The sequence below is a fragment of the Nothobranchius furzeri genome, chromosome 13 (genome assembly GCF_043380555.1).
Source record: "Nothobranchius furzeri strain GRZ-AD chromosome 13, NfurGRZ-RIMD1, whole genome shotgun sequence".
Taxonomy (NCBI): domain Eukaryota; kingdom Metazoa; phylum Chordata; class Actinopteri; order Cyprinodontiformes; family Nothobranchiidae; genus Nothobranchius; species Nothobranchius furzeri.
In genome coordinates, this window is record NC_091753.1 from 24,751,714 (window position 1) to 24,768,059 (window position 16,346).

General features: G+C 46.4%; 1 protein-coding gene across 3 annotated transcripts; it reads left to right on the top strand.

Annotated features, from left to right (window-relative positions):
• The first annotated feature begins 349 nt into the window (after nt 1-349).
• Nucleotides 350-11,352, top strand: tbrg1 (transforming growth factor beta regulator 1). 3 transcript variants are annotated; one of them, XM_015952034.3, is made up of 15 exons: nt 350-699; nt 780-925; nt 1,314-1,371; nt 1,468-1,550; nt 1,679-1,715; nt 2,005-2,067; nt 2,504-2,734; nt 2,915-2,985; nt 3,092-3,327; nt 3,401-3,537; nt 3,715-3,861; nt 4,021-4,118; nt 9,209-9,319; nt 9,479-9,624; nt 10,547-11,352. In XM_015952034.3, exons 2-15 carry the CDS (start codon nt 807-809, stop codon nt 10,633-10,635), a joined length of 1,626 nt encoding a protein of 541 aa, XP_015807520.1. In that variant the 5' UTR covers nt 350-699; nt 780-806; the 3' UTR covers nt 10,636-11,352. The 3 variants fall into 3 exon arrangements, with proteins under 3 accessions (XP_015807520.1, XP_015807521.1, XP_015807522.1); XM_015952035.3 differs by having other exon boundaries at nt 350-610; XM_015952036.3 differs by lacking the exon at nt 2,005-2,067.
• The last annotated feature ends 4,994 nt before the right edge of the window (nt 11,353-16,346 follow it).

The following is a 16,346-nucleotide window of genomic DNA, read 5'->3' on the forward strand; positions in this document are numbered from 1 at the left end:
CACACACACACACACACACACACACACACACATTCTGATTTAGAACAACGAAACTTCCAGGAATTTTATAAAATAATGAGCCAGTTGTGTGTATTTCACGCGTGCTCTTATTTTCTTAATGAACACCGGAAGAACAGATTTTTACTAACAAATGTATTTTCCTGCGACAGTTTCTCAAAAAATGTGAATGTATTTATTTTGGTCTAGTAATTTTCTTAACATTGACATTACGTAAAAAAGAATTTAAGGTAAAAACAAAATTAAGTGAACAACAGTTTTCGATGGGTTAACATTTCTTGACTTCACACCGGATATCCTGTCAGCGGTGTTCATGAATAAGAAGTTCGGTAAAACCACAGCTTCACGTTTTTTCATTATTTTATAAGCATATAATTTTTAATCGTCTTTCTTTTTATATTATGGACTACTTTAGGGTACATTTGCAATCTAAACAATTTCGGACTCAACAGCAACTGCGAATAATTAACTAGTTTGTGTTAACGATTAACTGCACAGTATGTAAACATGAAGAAACGTTCCGCTTGAGACGGAAACAACAAGAAGCGAGACTGGAGACGAGCTGCACCAAAGCTGAGCTGCGGCGCTGCAGGTATTTGTTTTGAAACAAGATCCAGTGCTACTAGTTTGGTTTATTTTTTAGTAAATATACATTTTTACGCAAAAAGTGCTGATGTGAAGGTATGTGCAAACACATAAAATCATTTATATTTCCAAGCGTCTTCCCTAAAGCTGACGACATTTTTGTTTTTTTCTCTCAGCACACAGGCTGACCCTCTCCGTCCTCCATGGAGTCACTCAACGCATTTGAATCCGAGATGGAGCCTGACGGCCAAGGAAATTATTCCCTGTTTCCTGCCTTGGACAGCATAGCAAGTCTTTCTGGGACAGCTGAGACTCTGGAGAGGTTCAAATTTATGTTTTATTCACCATAGATTCCCCATTTTGTTGTTTTCTTATTATTATTGTTATCTCTTTGTTTAAATGCAAACAAAAATATATATTTTAGGTTATTATTGGTGAGTAAAACAGGCCTGACAACACTTAATATTCTGGCTGGGGTGTAGTTTTGTGTTTGAAGGCGAATCACTGGTTTCAACCCGTTTACATTGCACTCCATCCAAGATTATTATTGATATTTTTTGGGCTATATTTTGCCACCTGCATGTCCAGAGCACATTAAAATCCCAAATTTTACAAAATCAACAAGACAGTCCATATTTCTTCAGTCTCATGTCTACATTTGAACTAAATTGTCATTTTCTTGTTCATTTGGGGGGGTGCCCACTTCGCAGTGAACCACCCAGTGAGATTGCAGAGAAACCAAACCTCACATGGCTTGACGCTGCTCAGGTATCAACAACATTTTCATCTAAATTCAGTCTATTTGTGTGTGAGTGCACCATCTGCTGCTACATCGTGTGTTTTTGCTCTCCCTCGCCGGTGTAGATCATTTTGGAGGAAGCTGGGCGTCCCATGCACATAAAGGAGATTAAACAGAGAATCATCGACAAGGGACTTGTTCAGTCAAAGTACACCAGTCCCCCTCATCAGACAGTTGTTTATGTTTATTTACTGTGTTGGCAGGTTGATGTACTTTCAGCATACATTGTTGTTAATCTACATATGACCGTTCGTTTTGATCTTTTTTATGTGACAGTGCAAAATCCAGCCTGGAAGCCGTCATGTACCGAGAGGTAAGGGCTGTGTTAGAGACTCATGCTGCTACTGAGTGTGATAGATCATTCATGTATTAGTGTCTTTTAGTTTTTCCATGTTTGTTCCATCCTGCCTTGTTGTCCTTATCTTAAAATCTAACAAAGACACAGAAAGGTGTGATTGGATCAGACGAGTGCTGTTTGCTCAGGGGCAAAATCTTTAACGCTGTTATAATCAACAAACTTTTCCTAAATTGACCTTTTGGGAGGAGAAAGCGCAGCTTTTGCAGCTCCTTGCATTCGGCCTCAGTTTCACATTATGTTTCAGACACAAAAAGGCAGCAGGCGTTTCAAGAGGATTGAAAACAGAAACGGAGTCTTTGCATTACTGGTGAGTTTTCTGGGACTCTGACCCTTTCAAACTAAATTAAATGATGTGACAAATTCAATTGATTTTCCCCACTGTTAGCTCCTGAGGTCTTGTTATTCACACATGATTTGTGATGAACAAGTCCTAAATCTAAATGAGCTAAGTGAAAATTGATGCCGTATATATATAATAATAAATTGTTTAACTGATAACTGGTGCTGTTTTACTGGTTCAGTGCCATCTGGCTAACATGATGTCCGAAATGGTCCCAGATCCTTCAGAGAGGAATAAAAAAAGAACAAAGTGCTTCAAGAATTATTCATTGTATTGTTTCATCAGCTTGTGCAGCATTTCATGAACAAACATTCACTTTTTGTCTTCATTTCTCCCTTCTGAGAGCGACACACCAACTACCGTGATTTACTCTTAACACGTCGCTGTTTTTGCCTCCTCGCAGTCCGATGAGGAGCGGCAGCAGGCCCTGCAGGCCTTCACCGCCCAGGTGTTCATCGGTGCACAGCCGCCGAGCACCGCCTCCAGCTCTGGTGCCTCGATGCCCGCCTTCCCATCCCCTACCAGTTCTTCTGAGCAGAAAGCAAAGTTTAAGAAAGGGCCGCGGAAAAACCAGAATGAGAAGTACAGGCTCAAGTACTTGAGACTGCGAAAAGCTGCTCGCACCATGATATTTGTAAGCACTATTTTACTACTGTTGGCTCTGGCAAATGGGTAATCAGGGATAGAAACATATAGAAAAAATATATAAGCCTTAGATAGTACGTGTAAGCAATATTTAGTAACACAAATACTCTATAGATTTGTGTGTATAAAAATGTGACTCCTGCCTTTACCCACACTGTGTTGGCTTTAGGAGAATGCAGCCCTCTGCGATGAAGTTGCTCACATAGAAGAGAAGTTTCTGAGAGCAAAGGAGGAGCGCAGGTGTTGGATGTTTTTCAAGGCCTCAAGATCAGGGTCAAAGGTCATGTTCTGGCTGTTTCTCATTTCTCAAAGCCAAATATTAATAATGTTTTTCATCTTCTCTCAGGTTTTTATTGAAGACGTTGTTGCAGTACCAGTGCCTGTCAGAGGGAGAGGCTCTGCCGACACCCAGTTCCAGCTCCCTCCCTCCTGCGCCACCTGTGACGTTAACTTCAGGTCCCGCAGGGACTTCAGGCCTGTCTGTGACCCATAACCTGTTGGCGTCAACGGGAGATGAAGGACTGAGTAAAAAACCCAAGAAGGAAAGGAAAGAACGAGGGAGGGATAATGGGAAGGAAGAATGTACGTATGAAGGTTAACGAGAGGGATTGGTGATGCATGCATAGAGGAAATTATTATAAATTGGTGCTTCTAGTTCCAAAAAAGATGTCTAAGAAGAGGAAGCTGGCGGATGGGTCACGGAAGCTGGTGCAACCCATCCCCCTGGACTCGTCTGGTCGTCCCGTGTTCCCCATCGTACTGGGAGGGTTAACGGTCTACAGTCTAGGAGAGGTCAGCACAGACCTCTACAGTCAACCTTAGAAATGGAATCTTCTAGTTAAATCTGGAAGTATTAAACACAAATCAAATTTTTTACCAAAGTTTCATGAATTCTAGCCAGATTGTAACTCGACAGCAAGCATTTTATGTTTTTTTTTACAACTAACATCTCACCTGACTTCTCTACAGATCATCACAGACAGAATGCTGTTCCACGATGAGTGTGCCATCTATCCTGTGGGTTTCTGCAGCACGCGTGTCTTTGCAAGCATGAAAAGCCCCGAACAGCAGTGCCTGTACACCTGCCAGATCAAAGATGGGGGTGCAGGTCCACAGGTATACACACACACACACACACACACATACACACAGACAGCTATTGGCAGTTATGCAAGCAAATTTGTTTTGTAAAAATCAACATTTGAGATTTTACAGAAGCTCAGTTTTTGCTGTACAGGTTTCTTTGGAAGCACTCGCCTATGTCTGTGTTTCTAGTTTGAGATTGTGCCTGAAGATGACCCTCAGAACGCCATCGTGGCCTCCTCTGCTCTGATGTGCCATTCTAATTTGCTGAAGGCCATTGCATCTAACAGGTAACCTCATGTATGAAGCGTACTTACATTGTCACGACCTGGCTCGCAGCCATGACAGAAACAAGGAGTGGGACGCCATGACTGAAAGCGGTTAAATTAATTTATTAAATGATATGAAACAAAAGCTCTTGCACCAAACAAATAACAACACAAATGCACACGTGGGGAAAAGAAGCGCTGTCCCTCAGAACTGCAGGTGAAGCGGAGTTCCTAAAGACCAAGTACACTGAGAAACTATGACCTCACTCTGAGTGTGACATGCAGGATGAAATTGGAAATGATCACCTGCATTAGCCACTGATAGAAAATGGACGCTCGGGTCAGAACAAGAGTTCTGTTTGAGAATGCGTCTTACTTGAGTTTGGGCATGGCCTGAAAAAGGCATCAAGAGTCACGGTGAAGCAAAGAGACAACAGGGTGACGCTCGCTCATCACTTGCAGGTTAGACAATGCTTTAAAGGTATTGGCCAGACTCAGCATTAAAATTGTAGAAATTCAGTATAACTACACTTTAACATCTATATAAACATGTGCTGGGTTCAGTTTTTTTATTTTGTTAAGGACTTTTGTCATAAATCATTACAGAAAATCCAAATCCTCTCCTCCAGACAGTGAAGAACTGTGTTCTGCCTACGTCGCTCCAGCACGTAAAACAAGGCCGCTGCTGATGCTAGTATTGTGAATAACTGTATTTTGTTTACTTTCGTACTCTTATTACGTAAAATTGTGTTTACAGCTGCAGCAAAAGGTCTGAGCCATGTGTCCGTGTCCTACACGCATTTTTAAATAACAGGTCTGATCTAAAATAATAACCTACATCTATAAATCCATCTAGAACCGCACCGGTACTAGGGATGAGCCGGATACTCGTTTCAGACGAGTATCCGGTACGGATAAAGCATTTTTGACGAGTACGAGCATGAAACGAGTAAAACTGGTAAATATCTGTAATCGTGCTGAAGGAAAATCCTCATTGGGTAACTGACTGTCTTCACGCTCTGTGATTGGCCAGTCAGATAGAGCGCCCGCCCCTCCCTACACTCAAAACTGCAGCGGGAGCTCTGCTCAGTCCGCGTCCGGTCCATCCACGCACACACACAGACAGTAACGGATCTCTCTGTGCTTGCTTCACTGTTCACGTTTCTTCAGTACTCCCTATGTTTTCTTCAGTTTGTTTCTTTTGAAAGTTATTTAAAGTTACTTTTTCCGTAACGTACAGTATGTGGTGCATTTGACAAGACAGAGCTGAAAATGGCTCGTGCTGCGTCAGTCACTGCCTCCGCTCCGGTCGGGTTTTTTTTTCTCTCTCTCCTCTTCCTCAGGATCCACTCCCTCTTTCCTATTCACTCTCTCTTTCTCTTTACATTTTTTAATCACAATTGTCTATTTTTTGCTCATTTTAAATATATTTTAATCATTTTCCAAATTCTTTTTTCTATTATGCATGATTTGTTTTTGTGAAGCGCCCCGTGATTTTTATCTTGAGAGGCGCCACAGAAAAGATATTTTCTTCTCTCTCTCTCTTAATTCATGCAGTTAAATATTAATGTTCTGATTTTATTGAAAAACTTGTTCTGTAATAGTTCCCTTACTATTGTGATCAAAAACATTTAATCTCAACTCTGAGGCTGCTCTGTAAATAGTTTTCAAATAAACAATACACATAGCAACTTCTGATCAGACATACCGCAAATCCTCTAATATTAGCCTGTATTTAATTAACTGCCGGGAATCATATTTTGGCCAGTGTCAGAGTCGGCGGAGGTGAATAATGGCCGTTTTTTTATTGTGGCCGGGTGGAATGTGTTAACAAGCAAGTACGGGGGGCGGTTGTGTCATCCTTCTCACTTTTGATTTGCCAGTGACAGCGAGGGTAACTTTAACCGTGTGGAGACGAAGAGGAGGCGAAAATTTGATATCAAGTTCAAAGAGAACTTGCTGATTATGCTGCAGAACACTCTGGGGAGTAGTAGGGGTTGTATGAACTAGTCACTAGTCGACTTCACTGCTCTATAGTGACTTTTTTTGCCTGTCATCGACTAGTCGCTGTCACATGATAATGACCGGCAAGATGCAGTCCACGGAAAAGACAGCAGCCTGCTGTCAGCAGGTGACAAGCTCCTGCGCGTCGGGAGGCAACTCGCTGTGCCAGAGCGTCTGTACCGACACCCTCCGTAAAATGGACATTTAACCAAATTGTGACGTTTGCCCTCTTGCAATTTAACCTTCCCCTCACCCCCATCCTAACCTTAACCAGCTTGTGCATGCAAAGCTCTGATTGTTGACGCGCTCCAGACATCTGCGTCCTGAGCACGGCCACAGTAACATTATCAAATCAGGTGTCGCCACCTCAAAAACTAATTTAACACGCGATTGTTCATGTTGGCTCATTTCCTTTTATGTTATCTGTCTTTTATTCTTTTATTTGTGCCTGATGCCTTTCGCTGCTGCGGATCGGGGGCATCACCTGTTTTGTCCTCGGTGACGCACCTAACTTATGAGGCCGGCGAGCACTCCGCTGTTTTTGTGGTCGGTAGATCTTTTAGAACTGCAGTTCAAAGGTAACTCATAAGGTGAATATATATGAACCCAGGTAGCAGTTTCTCTTTAGGATTGAGAGGAGATGCAGGAAGATAATAAACAGGCAGGACAGAAAAATAGTCAAATAAAAACAAGTTAGTTTTTGTACCTGGTGGTTGCAACAAACAGACACCATTGAAGGTAATCAGAAGTGAGGAACAGAAAATGAAATAATTATTTTAATGTTTAGAGCAGCAGGAACTCCGAGAGGCTGCAGGCGCATCAGTGAGTTTGCGGCCGCTGCGCAGGGGGAGGGGGGAGAGGGCTGAAGCAGAAACTACCGTTGTTAAAAGAAATGTGTTTAACTTAGAAAATGTGGGCGCAATTGTAATTGTCAAAAACTCCAGCGAACCATTAGTTCATTTTGCTCAAATAGAAATAGAGGCCTGCCTCTAATTCTGGCCCTCCTTCCAATAAAGGCCTGGAGCTTGATGAGCTTGAGTCAAATACAGGCCCGGGCCTGTATTAGAGGATTTACGGTAGTATAACGTATTGGTGTAAACCACACCCACTTCCGGTTAAGCTACACCCACTTCCGGATTAGGCCAGGCCCACTCCGAGTACAGATACAGATAGTGGTGTACTCGCTCATCCCTAACGGTACTTCTGGACTCCCGAGTCCTGTTAGCATGACTGCAGGAATACTGTCTTAGCTCCGATAAGGAATAAAACAAGTCATTTGGGAAAGCTACGACACACACAGATATAATCTAAAAGATGATCCCTATATCAACAATAGATCCTCCATGGACCAGTAGAACTTCCGTGACATCCTGGATTAGTGCAAACAAGTCAAACTAAGGAGTTACTCCAGCATCAGGAAGATTTACTCTTGTGAGCTATTAGTTAAATATGTTCCAGAGTTATATCAACATATACACGGAGCTGTAAAACTGTAGATTAATGAACTATATTGGGACACATGACGGAGCTAAGACCAGCTGAGAACTCGTCAGCTTAGAGCTCCCAGTGGAGCACAGAAATTAAATATTTAACAAAAGTAAACAAACTGTACCGACTTTGGTTCTGAAGATGAACAGAATCCTCCTCTATATCCAAATCGGGTCGCAGGTCTTCTGAGTCAAACGGTCTAAAACATGTCTGCACCTCCGGTAGTGATATCCAGCTGGCGGGGTCGGAGTTCGGTTGAACTTCTCCGGTAATCCAGTATCTGTTCTCGTCACCGTATCCCAGAGAAAAACCTAATCTGACCGACTAGCAGAGGCTTCAGAAGCTACATCTGACTGATGACACATTGTTCTCTGCTATAACGCTAACGCAGAAACACTGGAGTCAGGCGTTGTTTACCATCGCTGTTTCAGCAGAGCTCCATGTGAAACGTCACCAGCTGCCCAGGGCTTAGACCCGAAGTTAGTTTCTGTTTTTCCTGCGCCGGTCACAAACATCAGATTTTCTTAAAATTCCAGCCGTGAAAATCCAAAAACCTTTTTCATCCGAGGTTTTAATACTTCATTACACATGCCGTTCAAAGGAAATTTGCCTCTGGCCGATATCTTTAAATAATAAAACCTGTACTGGAAAAGGGTCTGCTACAGGTGCAGGTGAGCCTTTTACAAATTAACGAGTTGATGAATAGAACGTTTATTGCTCGTTACCAATTGTTGCTCAATAACACCACAAAGCACTTGTGCTCAGGGCTCAGATGGAAACACCCTGAACCCGGGCTTTATATCAGGTGTGCAACATAATAGATACATTTTCTCTGTAACTTATGGCATTCAACGCAGCTGGTCTCAGGAGGTCACAAAATCACAGGAAAATTGCAAGATCACGCGTGGTTTCTTCAGCTCAGGTCATATCAAGCAAAGAGAAAGACCGCAACATGTATACAAAAGATGTTTTTTATTGGTATGTTTACCTCTGCACAGAGATACAACAGGTAATGACAAATTTTATATAGTGAGGGTTTGTTTTGTAGGCGAGTAATTGTGAGCTGTATCGTACCTGACCTCACAGCGGCAGGATAGCTGACGTAGTGGTGTACCGTTTTAGCTTATTAGTTTTAACCTGAAGGGGGCGCTTCACTGACAGTTTTAGGCTGAATTATTAAACTTTAAATAAGTTGCACTAAGATACCAAAATAGTGACCACACATGTGTGCAGCAGACACTCATTTATAAAGTTGTTTGAGCTGACTTGCTCTTTAAGCAATGGGAATTGGCTTTTATTTTGAAAGTTCCATATATTTTACAGTGCTCCTTTATTTAATTTCCTGTCTGATCCAATCTGAATTGCTGAGCTTGACATGTTCTGGAAGTCTAGTGTGTAAAGAAGGATCCAGGACGTAAGTTTAGCGTAGCGCCGCGTCCCTACGCTCCTGGGACACATCTGATACGGCCCTGGAGACCCATTGAATATAATGAGGGCTATTAGCTGCTGCCGCCAGTCAACACCCCCCCCCCCCCCCCCCCATGCAGTATTAGCATAATTTGTTGCCTCTTGCACGTTCTAAAGCCCTCTTTTATTCTTCTCAAACATCATCCTCTTAGTTCCAAGGCTGTAGCACCAATCGTGCCATCAGGAGCGGATTTCTTCGGCTTTTCTCATCCAACCATCCAGAATCTCATTCAGAGTTGTCCCGGAGCTCGCAAATGTAGCAAGTAAGTCCACTTTCCTCCCTGGTTATGTAAACCTGTTAGCCGTAACCTTCAGAAGTTCTCGGGTTGTTTAGTAAATGAATTTGTTTTCTACCAGAACATTGTATCACTCTGCATTCGTATTTCCATTGACATGTCCTGCATTTTACTTGGTTCCTGTAGCTACGGATGGATTCGTTTTGAGGTGTGTCGTCCTGGCAACGGTCAGCTCCCCCACAGCTTATCAGAGGATGACGCCTCAGTCAACTTTGAAGCCTATCAGAGACACCAGGGGCTCGATGGGAGCATCAAGACGGAGCACGTCCCCGGTGTGTTGCAGCTTGTTTCAGCTGCTGCTGTGATGTAGATGCTCAACTTTTTATATGCAGAGAGAAGTGAGACTTAAGTTCATGAGCCTTAAGCCTGGTTTATGCTTCTCGGTCAGCTCCGCAAGGGACAGACACGCACGGATTGACGGAAGCGTTTTGCTCTCGTACTTCTCCGTCTCCTGGAGAGTGTTGCAAAGCAATTGCCCGCCAGGACAACAGAGGGCGTAGCGCTGTTCTGTGGTATCCTGTCATGTATCGGTCCAAGATCTTTTGTTTATATTGTGTTTTTTGTGTACATAAGAGACTTTTAACACGGACATATTTGTCTCTCATTCTCCCACCGCTTCATGCGCTCCCCACCTCTAAAGTACGTTTATTGTCATTTCCGTCCACAAATAAAACGCTTGCTGCGCATCTTTTCACTCCTCCAATCACGGGAGAATTAAACGTTCATGTTTTTAGAGTTTTTTCGCGAGGTATTCTTCAAGCTTCTCCGTGTCTGCCGCCTGTTAAACTCGGCTCTCTTTGCAATGGCGGCGCTGTAAACAACAGCGGCGTCCTGACCAATCACACGCTTGCGTAATCCGTTTCGTTCGACGGATGTTTAAAAAAAGTGGGCTCGACTCCGTACGTACTTGCGTGCCTGCCGGATCCCTATGCAAGGACGGATAATGGCGTTGTGTATCTCCGCACTGACGCAGACGGAGAAGCATAAATCAGGCTTTAGCCAGTGTGGGTTTTTCTTTCGTGCCCTCACAAAAACTTTACTAACAAAAATCACGCCAACAATTAGCCAACTAAATTACTTTTTTTTCTAACAATTTTGCATAATTGGATTTAACACAATTTTGAGGACCAAGCCCAATCTTTTCAGTTGCATGCTGGGACACTTATGACAAATCTGCATATGTATGTTTTCCAGGTCAGACACCATCTTCTCCTGGTTCCTCCCATCAGCACCACCTGACCTTACCCATCATGAAGCCCGCTGTGTCTTATTTTGGCTCCTAAAGAAACCTGTCTGAGGCACTTGTTTATGTTTAGGCAACTAAAATTTACATCAGCATTACTGGCCGTGTTCATGTTACTTTAGGTTTCTTTGAGAATTATTCTGCATGTGTCAGTAACTTATTTTTTATGTGTTTAGCTCTGCTGCTCGCCTCATTTCTTCTTGACCATATTTGGGACATTTCATATTTTTGCTGCATGTGCAGCAAATGCACTGTTAAAATGTATATTTTGATTAAGTTACTATAAAATTAAATGTAGTCCTCACTAATCCGATTTCTTTTAAAAGTACATGCGTGGAAAGTTGTACATTTAAATGGTGATGTTTACCTGAATCTACTGTGTACAGAATACACACAGTGTGTAAACACACACACCGTGTGTTATGTCAGACAGGCAGCAGCCGAACGACGAGATTACTAAGAATTAGTGAAACTGTAGCAAAAGGTCGGTCTAGCCATGCTCCTTTTTATCCCCAGCAGGTCTACCATTGTCTTGAATAGTTTTAGGTCCAGCCAATCACAGCGCTCTATGTCTGCAGCAAGATGTTGGGTAGGCTTAGCACCAGAGCCGCGACAGAGAAAACCTACAAACTTGATGTCGGCTGAGGAATCACATTTGTTTGAAATGGCTTTAGCATCAACTTTGGACAATTTAGACTTGGTCTTTGAGACATGAGCAGATAGAGGTTCTCAAGTAATTAATAAAAAAAAAGATGCATTTGCTAATTCTTTGATGGTGTATGATGGACAGCCCCATTGAGTGATTTCTGTAGCATGTTTGTTGCTCCGATTGGTCCTAGCACTGTCCAGCTGCGTGCGTAGACCATTTGAAAGACAATAGGGAGCCTAAGTCTCCTCCCTCTCCGGTCGGCTCACGGGTTCCCGGAAGAACGAAAAAATGAGTGCAAGTCAACGGGGCTAAAACGTTATTTTCTAATCCGCTTTGCCTTACTCCCTGGATCACACATACGTTGTACTGCAACTTAAATGAAAAGTAATGATGGGTGTTTTGACCACGCCAGTCACGTACTTTGAGATTTATTAGCTTGTAAAAGTTCGTAATTAGCATGACTACACACCAGAAATCGGCACGTCGCATATGTGACGTCACCACATCATCTCCTCTCCACAAAGTAGCTGCTACTTACCAAATGACCAGATTTATGGTGGTTCTTTCCTCCTGTGGGAAGTTTGCTGAACTCAGCCATTTCCCTCAGTTTTCTCCGTGTCTGGTTCGATGACATCACTATCGTGATGCGTATTTGTAGTCCTGGACTTATTTTCACACAAAACCTAAACTAGCGTTTCTCCCTGTTCGAAAATACGCACGTTCTTGGTATGAAAATGTGTCTTTAAATTTCCCTGACATCATATGTGAAATCCATGGCACAAAACAAGCGGAATTAGAAAATAGCGTTTTTAGACTTGCATTAATCTTTTCCTTCTTCCTGGGGACCCACGGTCCGGAAGTAGTTGGGCGTGACTTGGACTCCACTATCTGTTCCATGACTGAGTCATGAACATATATTTTCATATACAGAATGGCTTTCCAGATTATTAGTAAGCTTTAATGTTAGAAACTAAAAACTTTAGGTTACTATCGTAACCCCGGTTCTCTGAGTAACATGAGTGAGATGTCTCACTATGGGATACGCCCCTCCGCGGATTCCTCAGAAGCACTTATCTCAATACGCCAATCCTGATTGGCCAGTGACCGTGACGTACGCGTCCCCCTGCTACTATAAGTAGCAAGCGTCCCCACGCACGCACTATTCAAGATAAACACCTCTTCTCGCTTCGCCCAGCAAGAAGGGTTGTCTGGTGAGACATCTCACTCATGTTACTCAGAGAACCGGGGTTACGATAGTAACCTAAAGTTCTCTTTCTTAACATTCGTTTCGATGTCTCACTATGGGATATGGAGACTCCCGTATTGCCAGACAGCTTATCCAGCGATCACCAACCTACAGGGATACGTCTTGGCCCGCCAAAGACCCCACACTCAGAATCGTGTGAGTCATTGCAGGGACCGAAACATCAAGCTTATAGAAGCGTGCAAATGCAAGTGGAGAAGCCCAACTTGCTGCAGCACAAATCTCCTGGATTGACAGCCCCTGAAAAAGGGCCCAAGAAGCAGACAGGCCCCTAGTAGAATGGGCCCTGAGCCCAACAGGTGCCTGAATGCCCTGACAGGAGTAAGCCATAGAAATAGCCTCCACAATCCAGTGGGAAAGCCGCTGCTTTGTGACGGGTTTCCCCTTACGAGGCCCACCCCATGACACAAAAAGCTGGTCCCCCCTGCGAAGGTTCTCCGTCCGATTCACATACTCCTTGAGCGCGCGAATCGGACACAGCTTGTGCCACCGCTCCTCCTCAGGAGAGGAGAAGGGTGGCGGGTAGAAAGCTGTGAGGATAATAGGAGAAAAGGAGCCCACCACCTTAGGCACAAAGGCAGGGTTGGGCTTCAGGGACACCTTCATGTCACCTGGTGCAAACTGGGTGCAGGATGGGTGCACAGAGAGAGCCTGTAAGTCACTAACTCGCTTTGCAGATACCAAAGCCAGGAGTAGCACCACCTTAAGAGACAGGATCTTAAGGTCCAGGCCGTCCATAGGCTCAAATGGAGGCCCGGAGAGGGCCGACAGCACCAAGGACAGATCCCATGAGGGCACCAGGGGTCGGGACACAGGGAGAAGCCTGCGCGCGCCCCTCATGAAGCTACACACCAGGGGGTGTTGACCTGCCAATTTCCTCCCAAAACCCAAGTGTCGGGCGGAAATGGCTGCTAGGTACACTTTAATGGTGGAGAAAGCCTTCTTCCCATCCAACAAGTCTTGCAGGAAAGACAGAATGACGTTCACCGGGCATTGGAAGGGTGAGACCTCCCTGGCCTGACACCAGGCTTCAAACACCCTCCATTTACAGTCATATAGGGACCTAGTGGAGGGGGCCCTAGCATTCTGAATGGTTCGAATGACTGCCTGGGGCAGCTCTGCTGACACTAGCCCACACCCCTCAGGGGCCAGGCCCACAGGGCCAGCCGTTCTGGATGAGGGTGGAAGATCGAGCCTCCCGCTTGGGACACCAGGTCCCTGCGAAGCGGCAGTTTCCAAGGTTGGCCCTCCAGGAGCTGGAAAATGTCCGCCACCCAATGCATGGCTGGCCAGTATGGGGCCACCAGAATGAGAGTGTGGCGCTGGGTTCGTACCCTCAGCAAGGTGGATGGTATCAGGGCCACTGGGGGAAAAGCGTAAAGCAGTCCCCGTGGCCAGTCGTGCGCCAGCGCGTCCACGCCGAGTGGAGCGTCTCGGTCGCGCAGGGAGAAGAACAGAGGACACTGAGCATTCTCCTTGGAGGCAAAAAGATCCACTACGGCTGTGCCGAACCGGATCCAAATCTGTTCCAACACTGCTGGATGCAGGCTCCAATCCCCGTACAGGGGTGTCCCTCTGGACAACAGATCCGCCCCCCGATTCAGAACACCCGGGACGTGGGTGGCTCTGATTGAGAGGAGATGCCTGCTGCACCATAGGATCAGTCTGCGTGCCAGCGTGTGTAACCGCACGGAGCGCAGCCCCCCCTGGCGGTTTATATAAGCCACAGTCGTGGTGTTGTCTGTTCTCACCAGGACATGATGGCCGGAGAGAAAAGGCAGGAAGCGCCTCAGGGCTAGAAAGACCGCGAGGAGTTCCAGATAATTTATGTGTGTCCCCCAGAGCTCTCTGCTCCACACACCCCTGACAGAGCGACCCTCCAGGAGCCCCCCCCCCCCCCCCCCCCCCAACCTGACAGGCTCACATCTGTCGTGACCACTTTCCTCACGAGAACCAACCCCAAAGGCACCCCCTGTGCCAAGAGGGAGGGGTGACGCCAACAGCGGAGCGCCGCGACGCACGCTGCAGAGACAGTCACACTGCGCGCTCTGTGGCGCACTGGAGAGAGACCCAGAGAAGCCACCCAGCGTTGAAAATCTCTCATGTGTAGACGGCCGAGTGGTACCACTGAAATAGCCGACGCCATGAGACCCAAAAGCCTGAGGCATAACGCAAACCGCACCGAACTGTGTAGGCGGAAGCGCGCCAGGCAGAGCGAGAGCGCGTTCATGCGCGGTGTCGAGAGACGGGCCGTGAACGCCCCTGAGTCCAGATTCAGACCTAGAAAGGTTATTTTCTGGGAGGGGAGTAAAGCGCTTTTCTGCCAGTTTATTCTGAAACCCAGACCACACAAGTGATGGATCACAACCAGCGTGTTTGACGCTGCCTCCTCTCTGGACCGTGCCAGCAGGAGCCAGTCGTCTAAATACGTGGCCAGCCGAATGCCCCTCCCTCTCAGAGGGGCGATCGCTGCCTCCGTACACCTGACAAACACCCTCGGGCTCAGCGAGAGGCCGAATGGGAGCACGGTGTATTCATAACACACTCTCTGAAAGGCAAACCTCAGAAATTTCCTGTGTGGAGGGTACACGGGAATATGAAAGTGTGCGTCCCTCAGGTCGATTGAGGTGAACCAGTCGTTCTGGTGAATCAGACGCAAAAGGGATGAGAGCGTGAGCATTTTGAATCTGTACTTTCTGAGGCATCGGTTCAGGGCCCTCAGATCCAGGATCGGGCGAATCCCGGTCCCTCCCCGTTTCGGGACCAGGAAGTACCTGGAGTAGAAACCGCTCTGAGACCGATCGGGAGGCACAATGCATATCGCTCCCTTCTCCAGCAGGGAGGAAATTTCTCCCTGAAGGATGTGAGCTGACGTCCCCTGGGCGTGGGAGAACACTACGCCGGAGAATCGAGGAGGAACAGAAGCGAATTGGAGCCTGTAACCTCTCGAAATAGTTCTCAGCACCCAATGTGAAGCAGAAACCGCTGTCCATTCCTCCATGTGAGTGGAGAGCGGTGACACAGCCGTGACACACGGAGCAGCAGCTCCCTCCAGAGGTTGTGGGGCAGCGGTGCTCGTGGCAACCACTGCGCATGCGCGGGGGCTTTGTGCTTTGACGGCCCAGGCGTACGGGGACGACCCGTGCCTGGCGGGTAAGTCCGCCAGGGGCCGCCCCCGCCTGGAACCGCTCATGGGCAACATTTTTATTGATTTGTGCTGCGCCCTTGACATTTTGTCTAGATGCGGCAGCGAACTTTTTAATGCTCCTTGAGCGTGACATGTTTGTGAAAAACAATGTGAGTGCTTGTGACGTGTGTTTTGAGCCGGCACAGCCGGCTGCACGTCCTGGCCCCACCCTGAACCGCTCGGGGACTCTGCCGGAGGGGTTCCGTGAGGGGGGGAGAAGGCACCATGGCAACATCGAACAGGAGGAGCTGGCGAACAGGGAACTGCCAGCTGCAGCGTCTGGAGGGAAAGAACTCCGTCAGGCTGCCCTCTTCTTCTTCCTCACCTGCTGACCGCCGGGTCGGGTGGGTTGTCCCGGCGGCGGAGCGGCTTGGTTGCCGGATCTCTGAGGACAAACTGGTCGAGGCGCTGAGCCCGAAGGAGCTGGTTGGACAGCTTGAGGCTTCGGGCGCTTTGGGATCCAGAACTGAGGCTGGGCTCGGACAGCCGCCTGAGGAAGGTTCGGCCGAGCCGGCAGCGCCGGTGAGGGCTTACGGGGAAGGCAGAGATGAAGGGCTTCATCCTCTTTCTTTTTGGCCTCACACCGTTGCTGCATTGATGCCAGGGCAGAGCCAAAAATGCCTTCAGGCACGATTGGCATGTCCAAAATGT

Bases quoted from the DNA above. Each gene is read 5' to 3' on its own strand.
- tbrg1 (XM_015952034.3), top strand. From the start codon at position 807: ATGGAGTCACTCAACGCATTTGAATCCGAGATGGAGCCTGACGGCCAA. The intron at 1,716-2,004 runs GTAAGGGCTGTG...ATTATGTTTCAG, and splicing joins AAGCCGTCATGTACCGAGAG to ACACAAAAAGGCAGCAGGCG. The intron at 9,320-9,478 runs GTAAGTCCACTT...TGGTTCCTGTAG, and splicing joins GGAGCTCGCAAATGTAGCAA to CTACGGATGGATTCGTTTTG.